Source organism: Myxine glutinosa, chromosome 13 (genome assembly GCF_964187855.1).
Source record: "Myxine glutinosa chromosome 13, kmMyxGlut1.1, whole genome shotgun sequence".
In the NCBI taxonomy this organism is placed as follows: Eukaryota; Metazoa; Chordata; class Myxini; order Myxiniformes; family Myxinidae; genus Myxine; species Myxine glutinosa.
Genome location: NC_136273.1, coordinates 39,699,140 through 39,716,770, shown reverse-complemented (window position 1 = coordinate 39,716,770; position 17,631 = coordinate 39,699,140). Strand labels below are relative to the sequence as shown.

General features: G+C 42.6%; 1 protein-coding gene across 5 annotated transcripts in view; it reads left to right on the top strand.

The window, feature by feature from the left end:
* LOC137438859 (plectin) overlaps window positions 1-17,631 on the top strand; it is a 230,855-nt gene that overhangs the window by 32,830 nt on the left and 180,394 nt on the right. For 4 of the 5 annotated variants that reach the window (XR_010986805.2, XM_068134291.2, XM_068134290.2 and 1 more), the window contains exon 1: window positions 14,508-16,877. Coding sequence is in view for 4 of the 5 variants with exons in the window: in XM_068134291.2 (XP_067990392.2) it covers window positions 14,859-16,877 (2,019 nt within the window). In the remaining variant the exon portion in view is untranslated. Of the gene's footprint in view, window positions 1-3,107; window positions 3,201-14,507; window positions 16,878-17,631 lie in introns of those variants that run through there. The other variant, XM_078767346.1, reaches the window with a different exon arrangement.

Here is a 17,631-nt window from a genome sequence, read left to right as displayed (position 1 = left end):
GCATCCAGCGGTAACCGCTACAAGAGTATCATTTCTAGTTTCTCTCGTTCCCATGAATCCACACCTTACATATGCTTCTACTGCTATATACTTCTGCTACTGTCTTACATCAACAACACTGTGTACACTTGTTGTGTGTACGTTGTGCAGTGTATGCTGGTATCAGCAACACAGTGCAGCTACCACCTCCTGCATCACACATTCGGATTTCAGAAACCCATTCAGCTACCACCCCGTTAATCGAGTTCAGAAACACAACGATCATGCTTTACTCAAGTCTAAATAACCTGATCTTGATCAGGTGACCCAATTTGTGTTTAATATATGTTGTTCTGTGCTGCAAATCGTTACTTCCTTATATCTTTCTCCTTCCAAAGACCGGTTGGCAACTCCCCCCATTTATTCTAACTAGTGGGGTCACCCGTGGGGATCCCACGGGCATGGAGGTGTATCGTTGCGATCGGTGCAGCCGTTTTTTCGGTACCCGGGACAATACCGTCATGCAGGAGTCCAAACCTGAAAATTCTGGAGACCAAAGCTGAAATTGGAAAGACAATATAGCCTATTTTATTCCAGGGGGTCCCAGGATTACCCACCCAAAATTTCGTTGTGATCGGTTCAGCCGTTTTTGCGGTACCTGGGAATGGATAGACGGACGGACAGACAGACAGACGGACATTTGGTGAATTGTAGTAAGATGGTATCCTTTGGGTGAGTTGCAGTTCTTTGTGATCCTTGTCCTTTTGATTAGCGACAACTAAATGGGCCTCAATGGCTAGTTGGTCATCACTTCAAAATGAGAGAGAGAGAGAGAGAGAGAGAGAGAGAGAGAGAGAGAGAGAGAGAGAGAGAGAGAGAGAGAGAGAGAGAGAGAGAGAAAGAGAAAGAGAAAGAGAAAGAGAAAGAGAGAGAGATAGATAGAGAGAGAGAGAAAGAGAAAGAGAAAGAGAGAGAGAGAGAGAGAGAGAGAGAGAGAGAGAGAGAGAGAAAGAGAAAGAGAAAGAGAAAGAGAAAGAGAAAGAGAAAGAGAAAAAAAGAAAGAGAGAGAAAGAAAAATATATAAATCCTTTCTGAGCCTTGCTCGGCTCATAATGGACTACAAAGCATATATTCAAAGAGCTCCTCGCTTTGTGCGGGTGCAGTAGCTGTCCACTTTCCCCCACTGGAGGCAGCGGAGACTAATTTCCTTTGTATGGGGATCTGTTGTCTAGAGCTTGAGTCACAGGGATTGCTGCTCACTCATTGCAGACAGTTTGGTAGCCCCACAGTCTTTAAATGGCTCCCTTCCACCCTTGCTTCTGCTGCCTTTTCTGTCCCATGTTTGTCCAGAAATCACTCCTCCTTCCTCTTCCCATGTCTAAGCTTTTTACCGATCTCCATTCCTTCGTTCCACCTTTCTCTCACCTGCAGGATAATCTCGCCACCTTTCCTCCAGTTTTTCCAAGATGTCAACCGATCACCTAATTTTCTCTCCTTTACCAACCCATCAACTTTTCACTCCCACTAACATTGTGGCTCTCTTGCTTATCCTTTTCTTCTGAATTCTCATTGATATTGAAAAATCTGTAAATCTATACAATAAAAGGAGGTGTGCGTGCGTCTGTCCATCTGTCCGTTCGACTCATTGGTTGGACAGTTCGCCTGATTTCAGCCATCAATTTCAACGTGAAAAGTCATACAGCCGCCATGTTGGTGCTTATTCCTGTGCGAAGCCAAATACCTCTTCGGAGTTGTCATATTCATAATCGCCGTGCCCTCCTTAAAGTTTTCCCTTCAGTGTAGAATTACCAATGCGACAGTTAAAAGGATTTTGAGCCGATAGGCATCACGAGTGTTGTGAAGATAGGCCTCAACGATTGAGGCAGCGGTCTGTTGTCTATACACCACCCAAATAATTGTGGTATTCTCTCAAGAAAGGCTTTTACCACGGAGGTTATGTGGGCCCTCACTCTTATTCCCGACTATTTTCTCTTCAACGCCTCGACCAGGGACCATAAATCCCATGTCATTAAAAAGATCTTTGTCCGGGGACTTCCGGGAATGTCGCAACATTGTGAAAGAAAGCATCCGTCATTATTTACTTTTAACATTGTGTGTATATATTATTATATGCATCAGGAAGATAATTGGTTTCAGGTTGAATGGTCACTTGAGAGTTGCAATGCCACTGGGATTGCCCATATCTCATGGGATTGGTAGTTGGACAGGCGACCCTGATGGGTTTCCGTGAAGTCGATGATGGGACGATAGGGGAGGGGAAAGTGTTAACTATTCTGCTGTTTCGATGTGGGAATGCCTGCCTGGTTTTATGAGGGGGAGGAGGGTGATGAGGGGAGGACATCGTTGGAGTTGGGAGGGGTGGGGCAAATATGGTACAGAGTTGAGAAGTGGGGCTATTTAAGGCTTTAGCGGAGACTTGAAGAGTTGTGGTGGGGAGGCGGCTTGATATCCTGATTGGGGGGGGGGGGGGGGGGGGGAGAATGTGATGAGACAGCGTTTTGAGGAGGAGCCTGAATCTCTGGGGGAGGATGTTGAGGAGTTGTGGTTGGCAAGGTGAGGGGGAGGGGAGGGGGGGTGGATGGGGGTTGTGATGGGCTTGGGGAGGGGGTTTTAAAGCTTGGAGTGGGGAGGGAATTGACCTCTTACTGTTGGAAGGGGGAGGGTGAGGGCTTGGTAGTTGGTGGGGGAGAGGGGTGGGGAGGGGGGGATGATGAATTGGGGTTTGTGAGGGGGATGGGGGAGAGTCGAGAACTTAAAGTCACATTTTACATTGCGAGAGAGCTCCGCCGGTCCCTGCTCGTATCGACTATAATGCAGTTTGTGACATAAAGCAAGATAGTCCTAATTACTTTGCCCACAAACAAGATAAATTATTCCTTATATTTGTCCACAAAAATGTGAAGTTCAGTTTGCCAGCTGGTTAAACATTTTCACAATTAGTGTGCAATATGGATTCAGATCTCAGCCTTAAGGCTCAACGGGTGTAACTATAAACGAAGAGAAAATAACCTTCAAATATTTTCAGGCCAGACCAGAACATTTTTATTTTTCTTGTCTGAAAAACATTTGACTTGTCATCCTCATTGTTTTTCTGTTTTATGTTACAGGCTCGGATTGTAAACATCAGGAGTTTTGATATCACTGTCGGAAATCCTAAACTTACCCTTTCTCTCATCTGGACCGTTATCCTGCACTACCAGGTAAAGTCTCTCTGGCAAATGATAAGTGGTCACTGGACGTTTGATGATCTAAAACTGCTGTTATACTGCCGATGGTAAAATGCCATCTTTGGGAATAATCAGATATCATTAGTACCACAAATGGACCAATTGTGAATGAACCCAATTGGATGGAATTGGCAGGAATTTGTTAGGAATTATTACCTTTTGCTACCTTTGGTAGGAATTGTGGTTCCTACTTGAACATCTATTGCACTTTTCTTCAGGCCAGGACCTGCTGTTCATTGTTGTAAGCAAAGGCCAGATTTATATTGCCATTCGAATGCATATTCCATGAACAATGAAATTTGCCCATTGTTTGTTAAACAGTAAATGCTATAACCTGAGTTACGCACCATGTTATTTACCATGTTTTGTACCATAGTAATTGCTACAGCAGATGCGTCTGTTGTCCAGGTTTATGGCATACAGTAGTTGTTGCTTGAACAGAATGAATGCATCAGGGTAGATGTTTTGTGTTTACTCTGAAATTGATTCCTGGGGCTTGTTACATTCGCAAGCTGCTTGCTTGATTTAAAGCGCTCAAACAGGCACTGCAACCGGAATGGAGCACCCGGCACCACTCAGCAATATGGCGGTCACCATGTAAACAATGCTATTGTGGTACTCGAACAAATGCCGTCTGGACTGCCGCTTTCAGTTTTACTCGATCCGCTTGTGACAACTTCAGCCTGGTGTTGGCTGAGCAGTTAGGGTGCCGGCTTGGGATTCTGCGATCCTGGGTTCGAATCCCGGTCGATCGCTGAATTAACGCCAGGGGGGTTGACTCTGCCTGTCATCCGTCCGAGGTCGGCAAATTGAGTACCAGTTCACTGGTAATTCCTTGTGTGTCGCAAGAGGCGACTAACAGGGTTGGTGGCAGGGAGGGCATCCGGCCATAAGACATTGCTTCAAAAAGGGGACCACGGTGCCCGAAAAAGGCCAACCCCCGCCTTGCGGGGGAAAAATGGCCTCTGAAGGTGTTTTTTTCTTTTCTTTCTTTCTCTTGTGACAACTTCCCCAAATTAACTCATTGTGTTATCAGCAGTTACAGAGGATGAGGAAGAAGGAAAGAAAGATAAATAAATGGGGAGTCAGAAGTAGGAGCCGCCCTGCCAAGCTTATCTATGGAACCTTACTGTGCATTTTGGGGGAGGAATATAGGGGTTTTGCATGTTTCTAGATCTTGAAGAATTGGGATGAAAAGTAGAAGTAACAATAAAAGTATGAAATTCACTCATTTTTCAAATTTCTACAAAAGCAAATTATCATATTTCAATAATATGAGCAGAATGCCCACCCTGTGGTGGGTAGGTTGCACATTACTTGCTGAAAAGGTATAGTTTGTATATTGCCAGAAGACATATTGAGCCGAATTTACAAAAGGCCTTTTAGAGTTAGTAATTGCGGAAGAATGAACCACCTTTAGGTCTTTAGAGGCCATGTTTCCCCACAGAGCGAGGGTTGGCCTTTTTTTGGGCACCATGCCCCCCCCTTTTTGAAGCAATGTTTTACAGCCGGATGCCCTTCTTGCCGCCAACCCTATTAGTCGCCTCTTGCCACACGGAATTATCAGTGAACTGGTACTCAATTTGCCGACCTCGGAAGGATGATAGGCCGAGTCAGCCCCCCTGGCGTTAATTCAGCGATCGATCGGGATTCGAGCCCAGGATCCGAGCCCGACTTAAATATGAATTGCACAGCACTGCTTCCGGTGTGAGAAGGTCAAACAAGTCTTAACTAGAACGGCACTCGGTAGAGCGCAAACCTCCGCCAGGCTGAACAGTTCATGTTTTGTATCCCACTGATAGGCCGTACCTAGATTCGGACCTGAACCAAAACCTAATCGGCTTGCTTATGTCACCTAACCAACTCATCCACCTAGTTTTGTCTTAACTCGTCCACAACTTTTTGAGATATCCTGCTCACAGACAGACAAATAGACCAACAAACAGACAAACAGGCAGGGGTGAGAAAAGATATCCTCCGCCCACCTTCGTTGGCCGAGGTAGTAGAACACCCCAATTTGGGGAAATTAACTCATGGGTAAAGGTTTTATGAAATGAAATAGGTCTGCAGGTTAGGGAGGATCATCGACACACGCATTACACACAAGGTGTGTGCTATAACATCTTCTTTGGGGGGGGGGGGGGGGTACTGTACCCTGTACCTCACATTATATCACAAAGATTTATTATTCATCATAAGTTATTACTTGTAAAATCTAAGATTTTAAAATTATATTGATTGGTCGACTTTGTTATTCTGTCTGTTTGTCTGTCATTCGCCTACAGGTAACAATTCCAAACCGGTCGTCATGACACCTGTGGAGTACCATGTTAATTTTTTTTATTTACAAATTTCAAATATTGCAAGTATTGAAATAACCGTGTTTATTTGCTCTGCACGACGTCTTTCTTGTTTATTTGTTATTTACGGAGTTATTTTCGGAGTAATTTAATGAATTGAGAAACAGAGTTGTTTTTGGAATTTCAATCGATTCCATTTGAACTCATCTGCCAAACCAATGTGAAGGTTAAGCCAGGCCTAAAGATGCTGTTTCCATGGCAACAAAGCCAAGAATGCAACACTCACAGATGAAATATTTTGCCCCAAGCTTTTCTCACCCACTAAGAGGTGGCTGGCTCCATAATTACCTGCGCCGCCAAAGGTGGATGGAGGTTATGTTTTCACCTCTGTCTGTCTGCCTGTTTGTCCGTTTGTTTGTGAACAAAATATCTCAAAAAGTTGTACACGGATTCGGACGAAATTTGGCAGAGATGTAGTGTCTGTGACAAGGACAAAATGATTAGAATTTGGTGAAGATCTGGATTCGGATCCGGCGACTAGAATTTTTAAAAAGTGATTCTTCACCATTGGGAGACGGGGCCAAAAACGATACACAGCAGGATATCTCAAAAAGTTGTGGACGGATTTAGACGAGATTTGGCAGAGATGTAGTGGATGTGACAAGGACAAAATGATTAGATTTTGGTGAAGATCTGGATTCGGATCCGGCGACTAGAATTTTTAAAAAGTGATTCTTCACCATTGGGAGACGGGGCCAAAAACGATACACAGCAGGATATCTCAAAAAGTTGTGGACGGATTTGAACGAAACTTGCTACACCAACCCTAGAAACCATCACCCATCCACACACAAGCTATCTACAGGGCAAATGCCCCCATATCCCTATCTATCTATAATTCCAGTAATCTCTGTGTGAATGTCTGTGTGTCTGTGTGTTTGTCTGTGACCGCTGTTTCTCGACAACCACGGGTCCGATATACTTGAAACTTGCCAGGTATATTGCTGGGGACCCGAGGATGTGCCTTTTCAAGGTTTGAAATTAATCGGAGAAGTAGTTACCGAGCTATGGCGATTTAGCCGTTCGCCGTTCGCTTTGGCTTTGTGAATGGACCAAACCATTTCATGTAAATAGAGGGGGGGGGGGGGGGGTTCTGTGGTCGTTGCGAATGGACCAAACCATTTCATGTAAATAGAGGGGGGGGGGGGTTCTGTGGTCGTTACTGCCACGTGGTTTCAAAGTTTTTTTTTGTTGTTGTTTGCACGCACGCTTTTTTGCACGCACGTACGGGCACCCACGTACGGGCACGTCCTAGTATCTCTAATTCATCGATGTACCTGTAAAATCCCAATTTAAACCTATCTACCCAGCCTCAATTTTCAGCTTAAAGCTTGTACTTAAAAATTATTGGATGCATTTCTTTCATATTTAGCGCAAGTATGCAATGACACCTGGGCATGAGCCCATCAAATTATTTGGGATCGGAGCCAAAAGTTATGGGGGGACACGATTTTTTTTTCTCCTGAATTTTGGCAATTTATATTTTCTTTATTGGAGAGAATACTTCAGAGTTTTTATCTGCTTTTCGGAAACATTATTAATTCGTAAATACTTTACCATCTCCACGACCAACACACTACCTTGAATTATTTATTTATTTATTTATATAACTTTCCCATCTCCACTACTGACGTTAATTAAGAATCCTCCTATAGGACATAGGGGGGGGGGCTTATAGCAGTTGGCGGGTTTGTTTCTACAATAAGTGCCCCCAATTATTTTCAATGATACCCCAGAGTTTCTTCGACCTCCCCCACCCCCCTGGAGTTCTAAACCACCATTTAGATCTTATATCTTTCCTTTTCTTCCTGCCCTCCCAATTTATGAGCTGTATCAATTTCCCAGCTGTATTTCGGAGCCTACTGAGACATTCGGAATTAAAATTTGCATCAATAATGTGAATAGAAAGTATGTAGAGTTGACATTTTTTGACCTACTCCTAATTTTAAGTTCATGACCTAATTATAGCCATTTTAACATTTTTCAGCATAACTCAAATAAAATTTGTCTGATGGGAATGAAGTTGTCAGCTCTAGATGACCCAGAGCAAGGCACATTTATGCTTAATTTACATCATACCCCTCCGGGTTAAAGGTCAAGGTCTTGCACCCCTTGGAGTACTAAACCACCATTTATGTTTTTTCTCCCCTTTGCAGTCAATGTCCTAGGACTTTCGGAATGAAATTTAGCATAAATAATGGCAATAAAATATGCGGTGTTGGCATATTTTTTTGACCTTGACCTACTTTTAAGGTCATCACTCTATTCTAGACATTTTAATATTTTCACCGCAACTCGACTAAAGTTTGTCTAATTGGAATGAAATTGCCCTCCATAGATAGCCTTCAGCAATGAGCGTTTACGCTTGATCATAACCCTCCAGTCAAAGTCAGATAAAGGTCAAATTGCAGTCTGAAAATAAAAAAACGCGTTATTTGTCATTGCTCAATTTTTCCAATGTGCTATCTCAAAGACCACTAACCTTCATAATAGTGTACCTGCACTGAATTTGTGCAACTGATATTTGGTTTGTGTCCTTGACCTACTTTTTTGGATTGTGACCTATTTAACAAAAAACACCTTTTATCATAAGTTGAATAATTTTTGTCCAATTTTCATGATGTTGAGGTTTATGGGTAGATTAAAGATTTGAGCATATTTTCTTAATTTACATTCTATCCCTAAATGTTGAAGGTCAAGGTCATATCACGGTCCAAAAAATACGGCCATCATTGGATCACGGGTTTACCCTTTACCCACGGGGGAGGTTTACCCTTGGTGATTGCTTTATTTAGTTATTTAAATGTCAAATCTATACATCCCATTTTTAAGGCGCATATGGGGCTGTGCTCAGCCTGGTGTTGGCTTAGCGGTTAGGGTGCTGGCTTGGGATCCTAGGGTCCTGGGTTTGAATCCCGGTCGATCGCTGAATTAACACCAGGGGGTTGACTCAGCCTGTCATCCTTCTGAGGTCGGCAAATTGAGTACCAGCTCACTGGTAATTCCCTGTGTGTCGCAAAAGGCGACTAACAGGGTTGGCGGCAGGAAGGGGATCCGGCCGCAAAACATTGCTTCAAAAAGGGGACCATGGTGCCCGAAAAAGGCCAACCCCCGCTCTGCGGGGAAACATGGCCTCCAAAGGTGGTTTTTATATGGGGCTGTGCTCGACGAGGACTTGCATCATTGTTTTCTATTCTTTTTTAAATGTCACAATGCCCTCCTCCCGCACAATATCCCACAGTTTATGATTGAATGTAAAAAATATTTTTGTAAAGAGCAAGCCCACAATGTTGTGAACACATGGGTGTGTTGGTAACCATAATAACTTGGAGAAGCAGACACTAATTTTAGCAAAATCACACATTCCCTTCTCAGATTAGTTTTAAAGGAGAACCTGTCCTTTCACATCCCACGCATTACTGTTGCTTGTGCAGAACACTTGGCATTCTGTGTTCTCATTGGCCTTCACTTTGGTACAACACCAAATGACCTTTAACTTCCCTCCAGACTTCCCATTGTAACAACGAATTCTTCAGTCCTCATTCCAAGCTCATTTTTACTTTTCCCAAGTTATTATTCTGCCTCCCACCTTGGTATGTTTCACTTGTCAATCCACCTCCCTATGATTTAACAGGTAACCACTACCACCGATGACTTGTCCATTCATTGTGTGCAAGTTTCACTTTGCACATTGAGATGTTATTTCTTAAGTGTTCCCTCCATATACAGTGCATTCAGAAAGTATTCAGACCCCGTCACATTTTTCACATTTTGTTATGTTGCAGCCTTTTGCTGGAATCGTTTAAATTCATTTTTTCCCTCATCAATCTCCACTCAATACCCCATAATGACAAAGAGAAAACAGGATTTTAGAAAGTTTTGCAAATTTATTAAAAAGAAAAAACTTAAATATCACATTTACATAAGTATTCAGACCCTTTGCTATGACACTTGAAATTTAGCTCAGGTGCCTCCCATTTCTCTTGATCATCTTTGAGATGTTTCTGCACCTTGATTGGAGTCCACCTGTGGTAAATTCAATTGATTGGACATGATTTGGAAAGGCACACAACTGTCTATAAGGTCTCACAGCTGACAATGCATATCAGAGCAAAAACCAAGCCATGAGGTCGAAGGAACTGCCGGCAGAGCTCAGAGACAGGATTGTGTCGAGGCACAGATCTGGGGAAGCCTACAAAAATTTTTTTCTGCTGCAAACAGACGGAAGCCAAACAGTTCAATCTTGGTTTCATCAGACCACAGAATCTTGTTTCTCACAGTCTGAGAGTCCTTTAGGTGCTTTTTTGCAAACTCCAAGCGGGCTTTCATGTGCCTTACACTGAGGAGAGACTTCCGTCTGGCCACTCTGCCATGAAGCCCAGATCGGTGGAGTGTTGCAGTGATGGTTGTCCTTCTGGAAATTTTTCCCATCTCCACACAGGATCTCTGGAGCTCAGCCAGAGTGACCATCGGGTTCTTGGTCACCTCTCTTACCAAGGCCCTTCTCCCCCGATTGCTCAGTTTGGCCGGGTGGCCAGCTCTAGGAAGAGTCCTGGTTGTTCCAAACTTCTTCCATTTAAGAATTATGGAGGCCAATGTGATCTTGGGAACCTTCAATGCAGCAGAAATGTTTTTTGTAGGCGTCCCCAGATCTGTGCCTCGACACAATCCTGTCTCTGAGCTCTGCGGGCAGTTCCTTCGACCTCATGGCTTGGTTTTTGCTCTGATTTGCATTGTCAGCTGTGAGACCTTATATACACAGGTGTGTGCCTTTCCAAATCATGTCCAATCAATTGAATTTACCACAGGTGGACTCCAATCAAGGTGCAGAAACATCTCAAAGATGATCAAGAGAAATGGGAGGCACCTGAGCTAAATTGCATGTGTCATAGCAAAGGGTATGAATACTTATGTAAATGTGATATTTCGGTTTTTTCTTTTTAATAAATTTGCAAAACTTTCTAAAATCTTGTTTTCTCTTTGTCATTATGGGGTATTGAGTGTAGATTGATGAGGGAAAACATGAATTTAAACGATTCCAGCAAAAGGCTGCAACATAACAAAATGTGAAAAACGTGAAGGGATCTGAATACTTTCTGAATGCACTGTACATTGTTACTTTGTCTTGAGTTTTTTCAGCTTTGACCAATATAAACAGTAAGTTATCTCTTCGTGGGAGGAGTGATGAGGGGGAGGAGTGTATGAATTCCTGATAAATCAGAGGTTTATTTCTACATGGCCTTCGTTTCTCTAAAAGAGGAAGGCTCATGGAAGAGCAGAGTTACATTGAGAGGTTGGTAGCGTCGCAATAATTGGACATAACCTGCATTGGGATAAATGAGAGAGAGAGAGAGAGAGAGAGAGAGAGAGAGAGAGAGAGAGAGAGAGAGAGAGAGAGAGAGAGAGAGAGAGAGAGAGAGAGAGAGAGAGAGAGAGAGAGAGAGAGAGAGAGAGAGAGAGAGAGAGAGAGAGAGAGAGAGAGAGAGAGAGAGAGAGAGAAAGAGAAAAAGAAAAAGAAAAAAAGAAAGAAAGAAAGAGGAAAAAAAGAGACACAGACAAATACCTGAAATCGGAAAGGAAGAGGGTTGGTTTAAAAAGGGTTAATGGGTGTAATACTGTGATAAAGATCATGGGTCAGGATGGAGGATGACACGAGGTGGTGGTGCACTGCCAGCTTGAAACCATTGAAGCACAATTGGGAAAGAACATCCACAACAAGGCAGTTTCATAGATGGGAGAATTGAGGAACAGAAGAGTTAAGGTAAGGTATGCAGTCAGCCTGGATTTTGGAAATTTAACCACGATGGGGTTCCTTAAAGAGCCTGTGCATAATGGGTGAAAAAATAATCTTAATGCCATGATTTTTTGTGAAGTTTGGTTTCATCTCTCATTAATATACAACCAGGAAATAAAAGTACCGGCACCATAATCAATCGGTGTGATGTGTCTCTTCATCTGGTCAACATTCTAACACACACACACACACACACGCACACACACACACACACACACACACACACACACACACACACACACACCATTTAATCTAATATTGGATGCATGTGGTTACCATGTACTAATTCCATTTACGCTGACCAGCACCAGCTTCCAATCCTCCAGCTGTGCAAACAGAATGTTGATTCATCTTTGGTATAATCCTTTATGATAATATTCCAGTTTTCACATGTGAGTGTGCCGCACCATGCCGGAAATGTTGTGGGCAAACAAACTCTGGTCATAAAAGCTTTCTTTTAATAACCGTTGAGAATAAATTGCAATTATTCACATACAGTCACGTGAAAAAGTAAGTACAGTAGTACACCCCATTTAAAGTTTTGACTTTTTCAACATATTTCAACATACAGCTATTTGATCTTCATTTCAACAATATTGATGGATAAAGGTGATATAATATAACAAATATCATGAAACATTTACATTTTGTAGTCCATTGTATAATTTAAATAAACATAAGTGCAAATTTCACATGTGGAAAAAGTAAGTACACCCCGACATTTATCACTACTTCAAATACCTAAAATTAGAATCAGGTGCACCAGCTCAGGTGCAAATGATTAGAACATTGTTAGAGAGGATCTTGGAGGAACCTGTCTTATTTAAACCTCAGACATTTAGTTTGGTTTGCTCTTTGTTGTTGAAGTGTGCGGCATCACCATGCCTAGATCAAAAGAGTTATCTGAGGCCTTCAGAATGAAGGTTATAGATGCCTACGAGTCTGGGAAGGGATTTAAAAAGTTCTCCAAACAATTTGAAATCGATCATTCGACTGTCCGGAAGATCATCTCCAAGTGGAGAAGATTCCAAACAACTGCCAACTTGTTCAGGCCAGGCCGCCCCAACAAGTTCAGCCCGAGAGCAGACCGCAAGATGCAGAAAGAAGTCTCTAAGAACCCCAGAATGTCATCATGGGACCTACAGGTAGCTCTTGCCACTGTTGATGTCAAAGTGCACGAGTCTACCATGAGAAAGAGGCTGCACAAATTTGATCTACATGGGAGGTGTACCAGGAGGAAATCTTTGCTGTCCAGAAAGAACATCAGGGCAAGACTAAAGTTTGCCAATGAACACCTGGGCAAAGACCAGCACTTCTGGAACAATGTGCTCTGGACAGATGAGTCAAAGGTAGAGCTATTTGGCCACAGTACCAGAAGACATGTTTGGCGAAAACCAAAGACAGCATTTGACCACAAGAACCTGATACCAACTGTAAAGCATGGTGGTGGAAATATTTTGGTTTGGGGCAGCTTTGCTGCATCAGGGCCTGGGCAGCTCACCATCATAGAATCCACTATGAATTCTTCATTGTACCAGAGGGTGCTTGAGGATAATGTGAGGCCATCTGTCGGAAAGTTGAGGCTCAACCGAAGGTGGACCTTGCAACATGACAATGACCCTAAACATACCAGTAAATCCACCAAGGAATGGCTGAAAAGAAAGAAATGGAGGGTTCTGGAATGGCCAAGTCAAAGCATGGATCTAAATCCCATCGAGATGTTGTGGGGGGGATTTGAAATGAGCTGTGCATGCAAGAAACCCCTCAAACATTGCACACCTGAAAGAATTCTGCATGGAGGAGTGGGAAAAAATTTCTCCCAGTCGATGTCAGAGACTGGTAGACAGTTATAAGAAACGCCCACTTGAGGTTGTTTCTGCCAAAGGGGGCAATACCACCTATTCGAGCCAAGGGTGTACTTACTTTTTCCACATGCGAAATTTGCATTTATGTTTATTTAAATTATACAATGGACTACAAAATGTAAATGTTTCATGATATTTGTTATATTATATCACCTTTATCTATCAGTATTGTTGAAATGAAGATCAAATAGCTGTAAGCTGAAATATGTTGAAAAAGTCCAAACTTTACATGGGGTGTACTTACTTTTTCACGTGACTGTACAAACAGTGCAGTGGAGTACTGCTTTTCTGTACGGGCTGGCACCCCAGCATCAAAGCTGTCTCTCCTGGAATCTGGGACATCGTAAGCTCCTAATGTGATTGGAATCTCCCCGCGACAAGGCCAAAGCACAAGGTCTGTTGCTTTCTCATCGCAGGCAGGCCGGTGGTCTCTCTGTTTTTCACAACCTCTTCTCCTGTCTTGCTTCTTTTACTCTCAGCATTCCTTTCCTCCACCGAAACTTCAGAATTGTCATGTTCTTCCACAAAATTCCCTCCTGGTTAACCCTCTGGAGTCTACAAGCCGATTCTATTGGCCTTCACGCATGCACCAAAATGTCTACAAGCCGAATTTATCGGCTCTAACCGCATTCAAATTTACCGTGCAATTACAAGTGAATAGTCGACTGCAGAGGGTTAAACTTCTACAATCTCGGTTTTCCATACACCTCCTCTCCTTTGTTCCTCTTTTCTGCCCTTTGCTGCCTTCATGAGGCTGTTCAATTCATATCTTCCCTTGATGGCTTCAAGCCGGAAGTGTACCACCATCTCATGTCATCCGCTATCCCTACCTGCAATTTTGTTTTTACTCCCATTAACAATACCTAACCTAACCCAACCTTCTAACATGCATGTAACTGTTTCCTCCCTTCCTTCCTTCCTCTATTTCCTTCCTTGTTTATTCATTCCTTTGTTTATTGTGTCCAACTGTTGCTCTACTCTTATTATGTTGCCTTTTTACCCCCTTTCTTCCATGAGCTTAAAACTTGTAGTTGAGTACTCTAAGCCTTTCTGGGTAACTTGTTTTTATTTCAAACCATTAATTAGGCTCGGCCTTGCCACATCTGTCAGTACAAGGCTTTCTTCCTGGTGCAATCCTATTTGGGCGGAGAAGGCTTGTATTTATCTGACTCTTAATTCGGCCTCAGGCATGTGGGCGTGCAAATATCACTGTAAATGGATCTTCAGAAAACATTCCTTTCATTGCTGTGATGTTTTAAAACTCGACTTACCTGAAAAATCCGGCTAGTGTTGCCCTGCGCGGAACCGTGAAAGGTGAACAGCTGCAAGCACGAGCACCATTGTGGACGTCTCCTTTGGCTGTTTGAAAATCGACTCTAACGTTGTCGTGGAGTTTGGATATTCACTTTACCAACCGAGGTGATATTTTACCTTGCCTTCCTTAAACCGAGGCTTTTCCCTTCGATTCATTACTGTGTTATAATACCATTTGTTTATCTTCAGCGAATGTCTCTCAGACACAAGAACTTTTTAATTCTGAAAGATCAGAAGTTGTGAGAAACATCAATACCTGAACTCAAATATCTGAGCTGTTCATCATCATTTGTCAAAAATGGGCAACAATACAAGCTGTGTTGGAAAAAACTCAGAAAAAGTTGATGCAAAAGAAGCTCCCATCGATCCGATCAAAAATTCCGAGACGCAAAAACCCTCTGGGAGTGATTATCGATACAAAAATGGATATCGGCAAGGGAATGCTGATGACACTTCTGGGATGGAAAGTGTTTCTTTGAGTAGCCATCCTGGTACCGTCAGTGATGCATCTTTGAATAACTACGTGGATGAAAGTGGGAGAAAAGTTGTGAACTCCTCTGAAGATGTAAGACCGTATAAGACAGAGAAGAAAGAAATAGAAGGTATACCTGTGACTGCTGTCTCACGTGAACGCAACAGTTCTCTACAGAGTGCAAGAAATGACAGTCTGTCTGTTGGAAACATAAGTGATGATTCCATACAAAGTTCAGTGAGTAAACGCCGAAGTAGAGTGACTGTGACAACTGAGATCATCATGCGGAGTGCGTCCAAAGATCGGGACCTCTCACAAAGCATGCCTCAACTGGACAGGCCAAGGAAGGGAACCTTGGAGAGTGGAAAAACGCTTTGCACACAAAACTACATGCAGACCAATAGTCTCGACATTCTTACAACAGATGAGATCATGCCAGTTTCTGAATCATCTGATATCCAACCACCTCGAGCCCAGAGCTTTGAAAGTGGGACAAAGTTGCTTGAAAGGTCAAACAAGCCAGGCACAAACAATATGAAGAAGATGATTCCCAATGAATCCCCAGGAGATGAATCTGCCAATGAATCCCTTCCCAATGAAACTTCTCCACAAGATATCAAACCTGGTATGCCAGGAACAAAAATTCGTAGAAGCAGTGATGTCCAAAAGGAAAGTTATATTCCGGTACTTGTAAACGGAGTAGGTAGTGAAGATATGTATAATGTTCAAAATGAAGTTTCATCTTTGCCTGAGTATGCTTTTGCATCAGAGTCACCCAGCGACTCATTGATAATTCAGGAAATCTCAACCTCATCTGCAGCTGCTTCTCTAGAACCACCAAAATCAAAAATGTCCTCATTTGGACAACCTGAATCAGCAATATCAGCAGAATCTGGAATTACAATGTCATCAGTTGCACCAGCTTCAGCAGTAATGCCACCCTCATCAGGAGCACAAGTATCTTCTGGAACAACTGCATCATTGGAAACATCAGCAAGGATGACAGCATCAGCAGCACCGACATCCGCCAGCACAACAGCATCATCACTTGCTTCAGCACCTTGTGAGATATCGGCTTTGTCAGATACATCTGTAAAACCAGTGTCATCAGGGATGCTGGAATCGGTAATACCAACCTCTGTAAATACACTGGCAACATCAAAAATTCCAACTTCTTCAAGGACTCCGGCATCACCAGTAATTCCAACATCAGAGCTATCAAAATCAGCAGTAACACCAACCTCTTCAGATATATTGACATCATCAGACATACCATTCTCTTCAGGAACATCTACAACATCAGTCGTACCAACCTCTTCAGGGATATCGGCATCAGTAGTACCAACCTCTTCAGGGATATTGATTTCAGTAGTACCAACCTCTAAAAGGACATCGTCATCTTCAGTTGTACCAGCGGTTTTGGAAACACCAGCACCATTAGAAGTGCCAGTGGAAGCAACCTCACAATTATCAACAGAGATAACAGCACCGTCAGAAAATGAAGCATCAGAATCAATTACAACTGCAGAAAAATTGGATAGATCAACAGCAACAACAACATTAACAACAGCTGTAGTATCAGCATCACAAGCAGCTGGGGTGAAGACAGCAGACTTAGTAGGTTCCTCAAAAAGCAGAAAGCCAGCAACAACAGAAGTGGCTGCACAACCAAAGGCAATATCTTCGGCATCTCCATCAACAAGACCAAGCTCGTATTGGAACGGAGGAGATGATGATGATGATGATGATGATGATGGAGTCGGAGCATGTGAAGGTTCAAGCCCTGATTACGATTCCGATGTAGAGATGTACCCTGAAATCACTTATCTATGTCATGGTTCAAAGGTATGATTCTTTGTCTTAATACCTTTATTTCCTCTTTGTTATTTGTTTATGCTAAATGCCTTCTTCTATGAAGGATGTTTCAGAATAATTGCATTGGTTTTCTCTTTTTTTTCCCTTCTTTTTTTTTTCTTCTTTTTTTTTCTTCTTTTTTTTTTCTTCTTTTTTTTTCTTCTTTCTTTTTGTATACAAGATTGTGTAAGAGCTAACATTAATCACAAAAAAACAAACGGACACATAAAACATATATTAAAGGGAGTGGGAGACAAGATGGGGAGAGAGAGGGAAGCACACAAGTACAACAGTAGAGAACAGGGACATCGGGAGATCTGTGGGAGGGAGAGGGCTTGGGGGGATGAGGCGTGGGAGAGGTATAAAACACATGGACCCTGCTAGGATTTCCAGGAAAGAAGTTGGTATTTCAAAAAAGTGGATCTGGGGTGAGTTAACGGGGGTAGAAAAGATCAGGGTTTTGGATGGGGGAAGGTAAGAGATGGTGGTGAACAGCTGTTTTAAAAAACTGATTAGTGTACTGAAGTTGAAATATTCATGTTGTTATATGCTTTAAATATCCATTGATAGTGATAATGGTGGTGTTGTTTGGTTTGGTGGTTTGGCATTGCAATAGGTAATGATGCCCTCTTGAAAAATGCTGCCGATCAGGCTCGTTCAATTGTACACGAGAGGCTGAGCAGGCATTTTCACTGTTGTGAAACATTCTTTTCGTCCTACTATATTCTGAAAAAACAGGATCGAA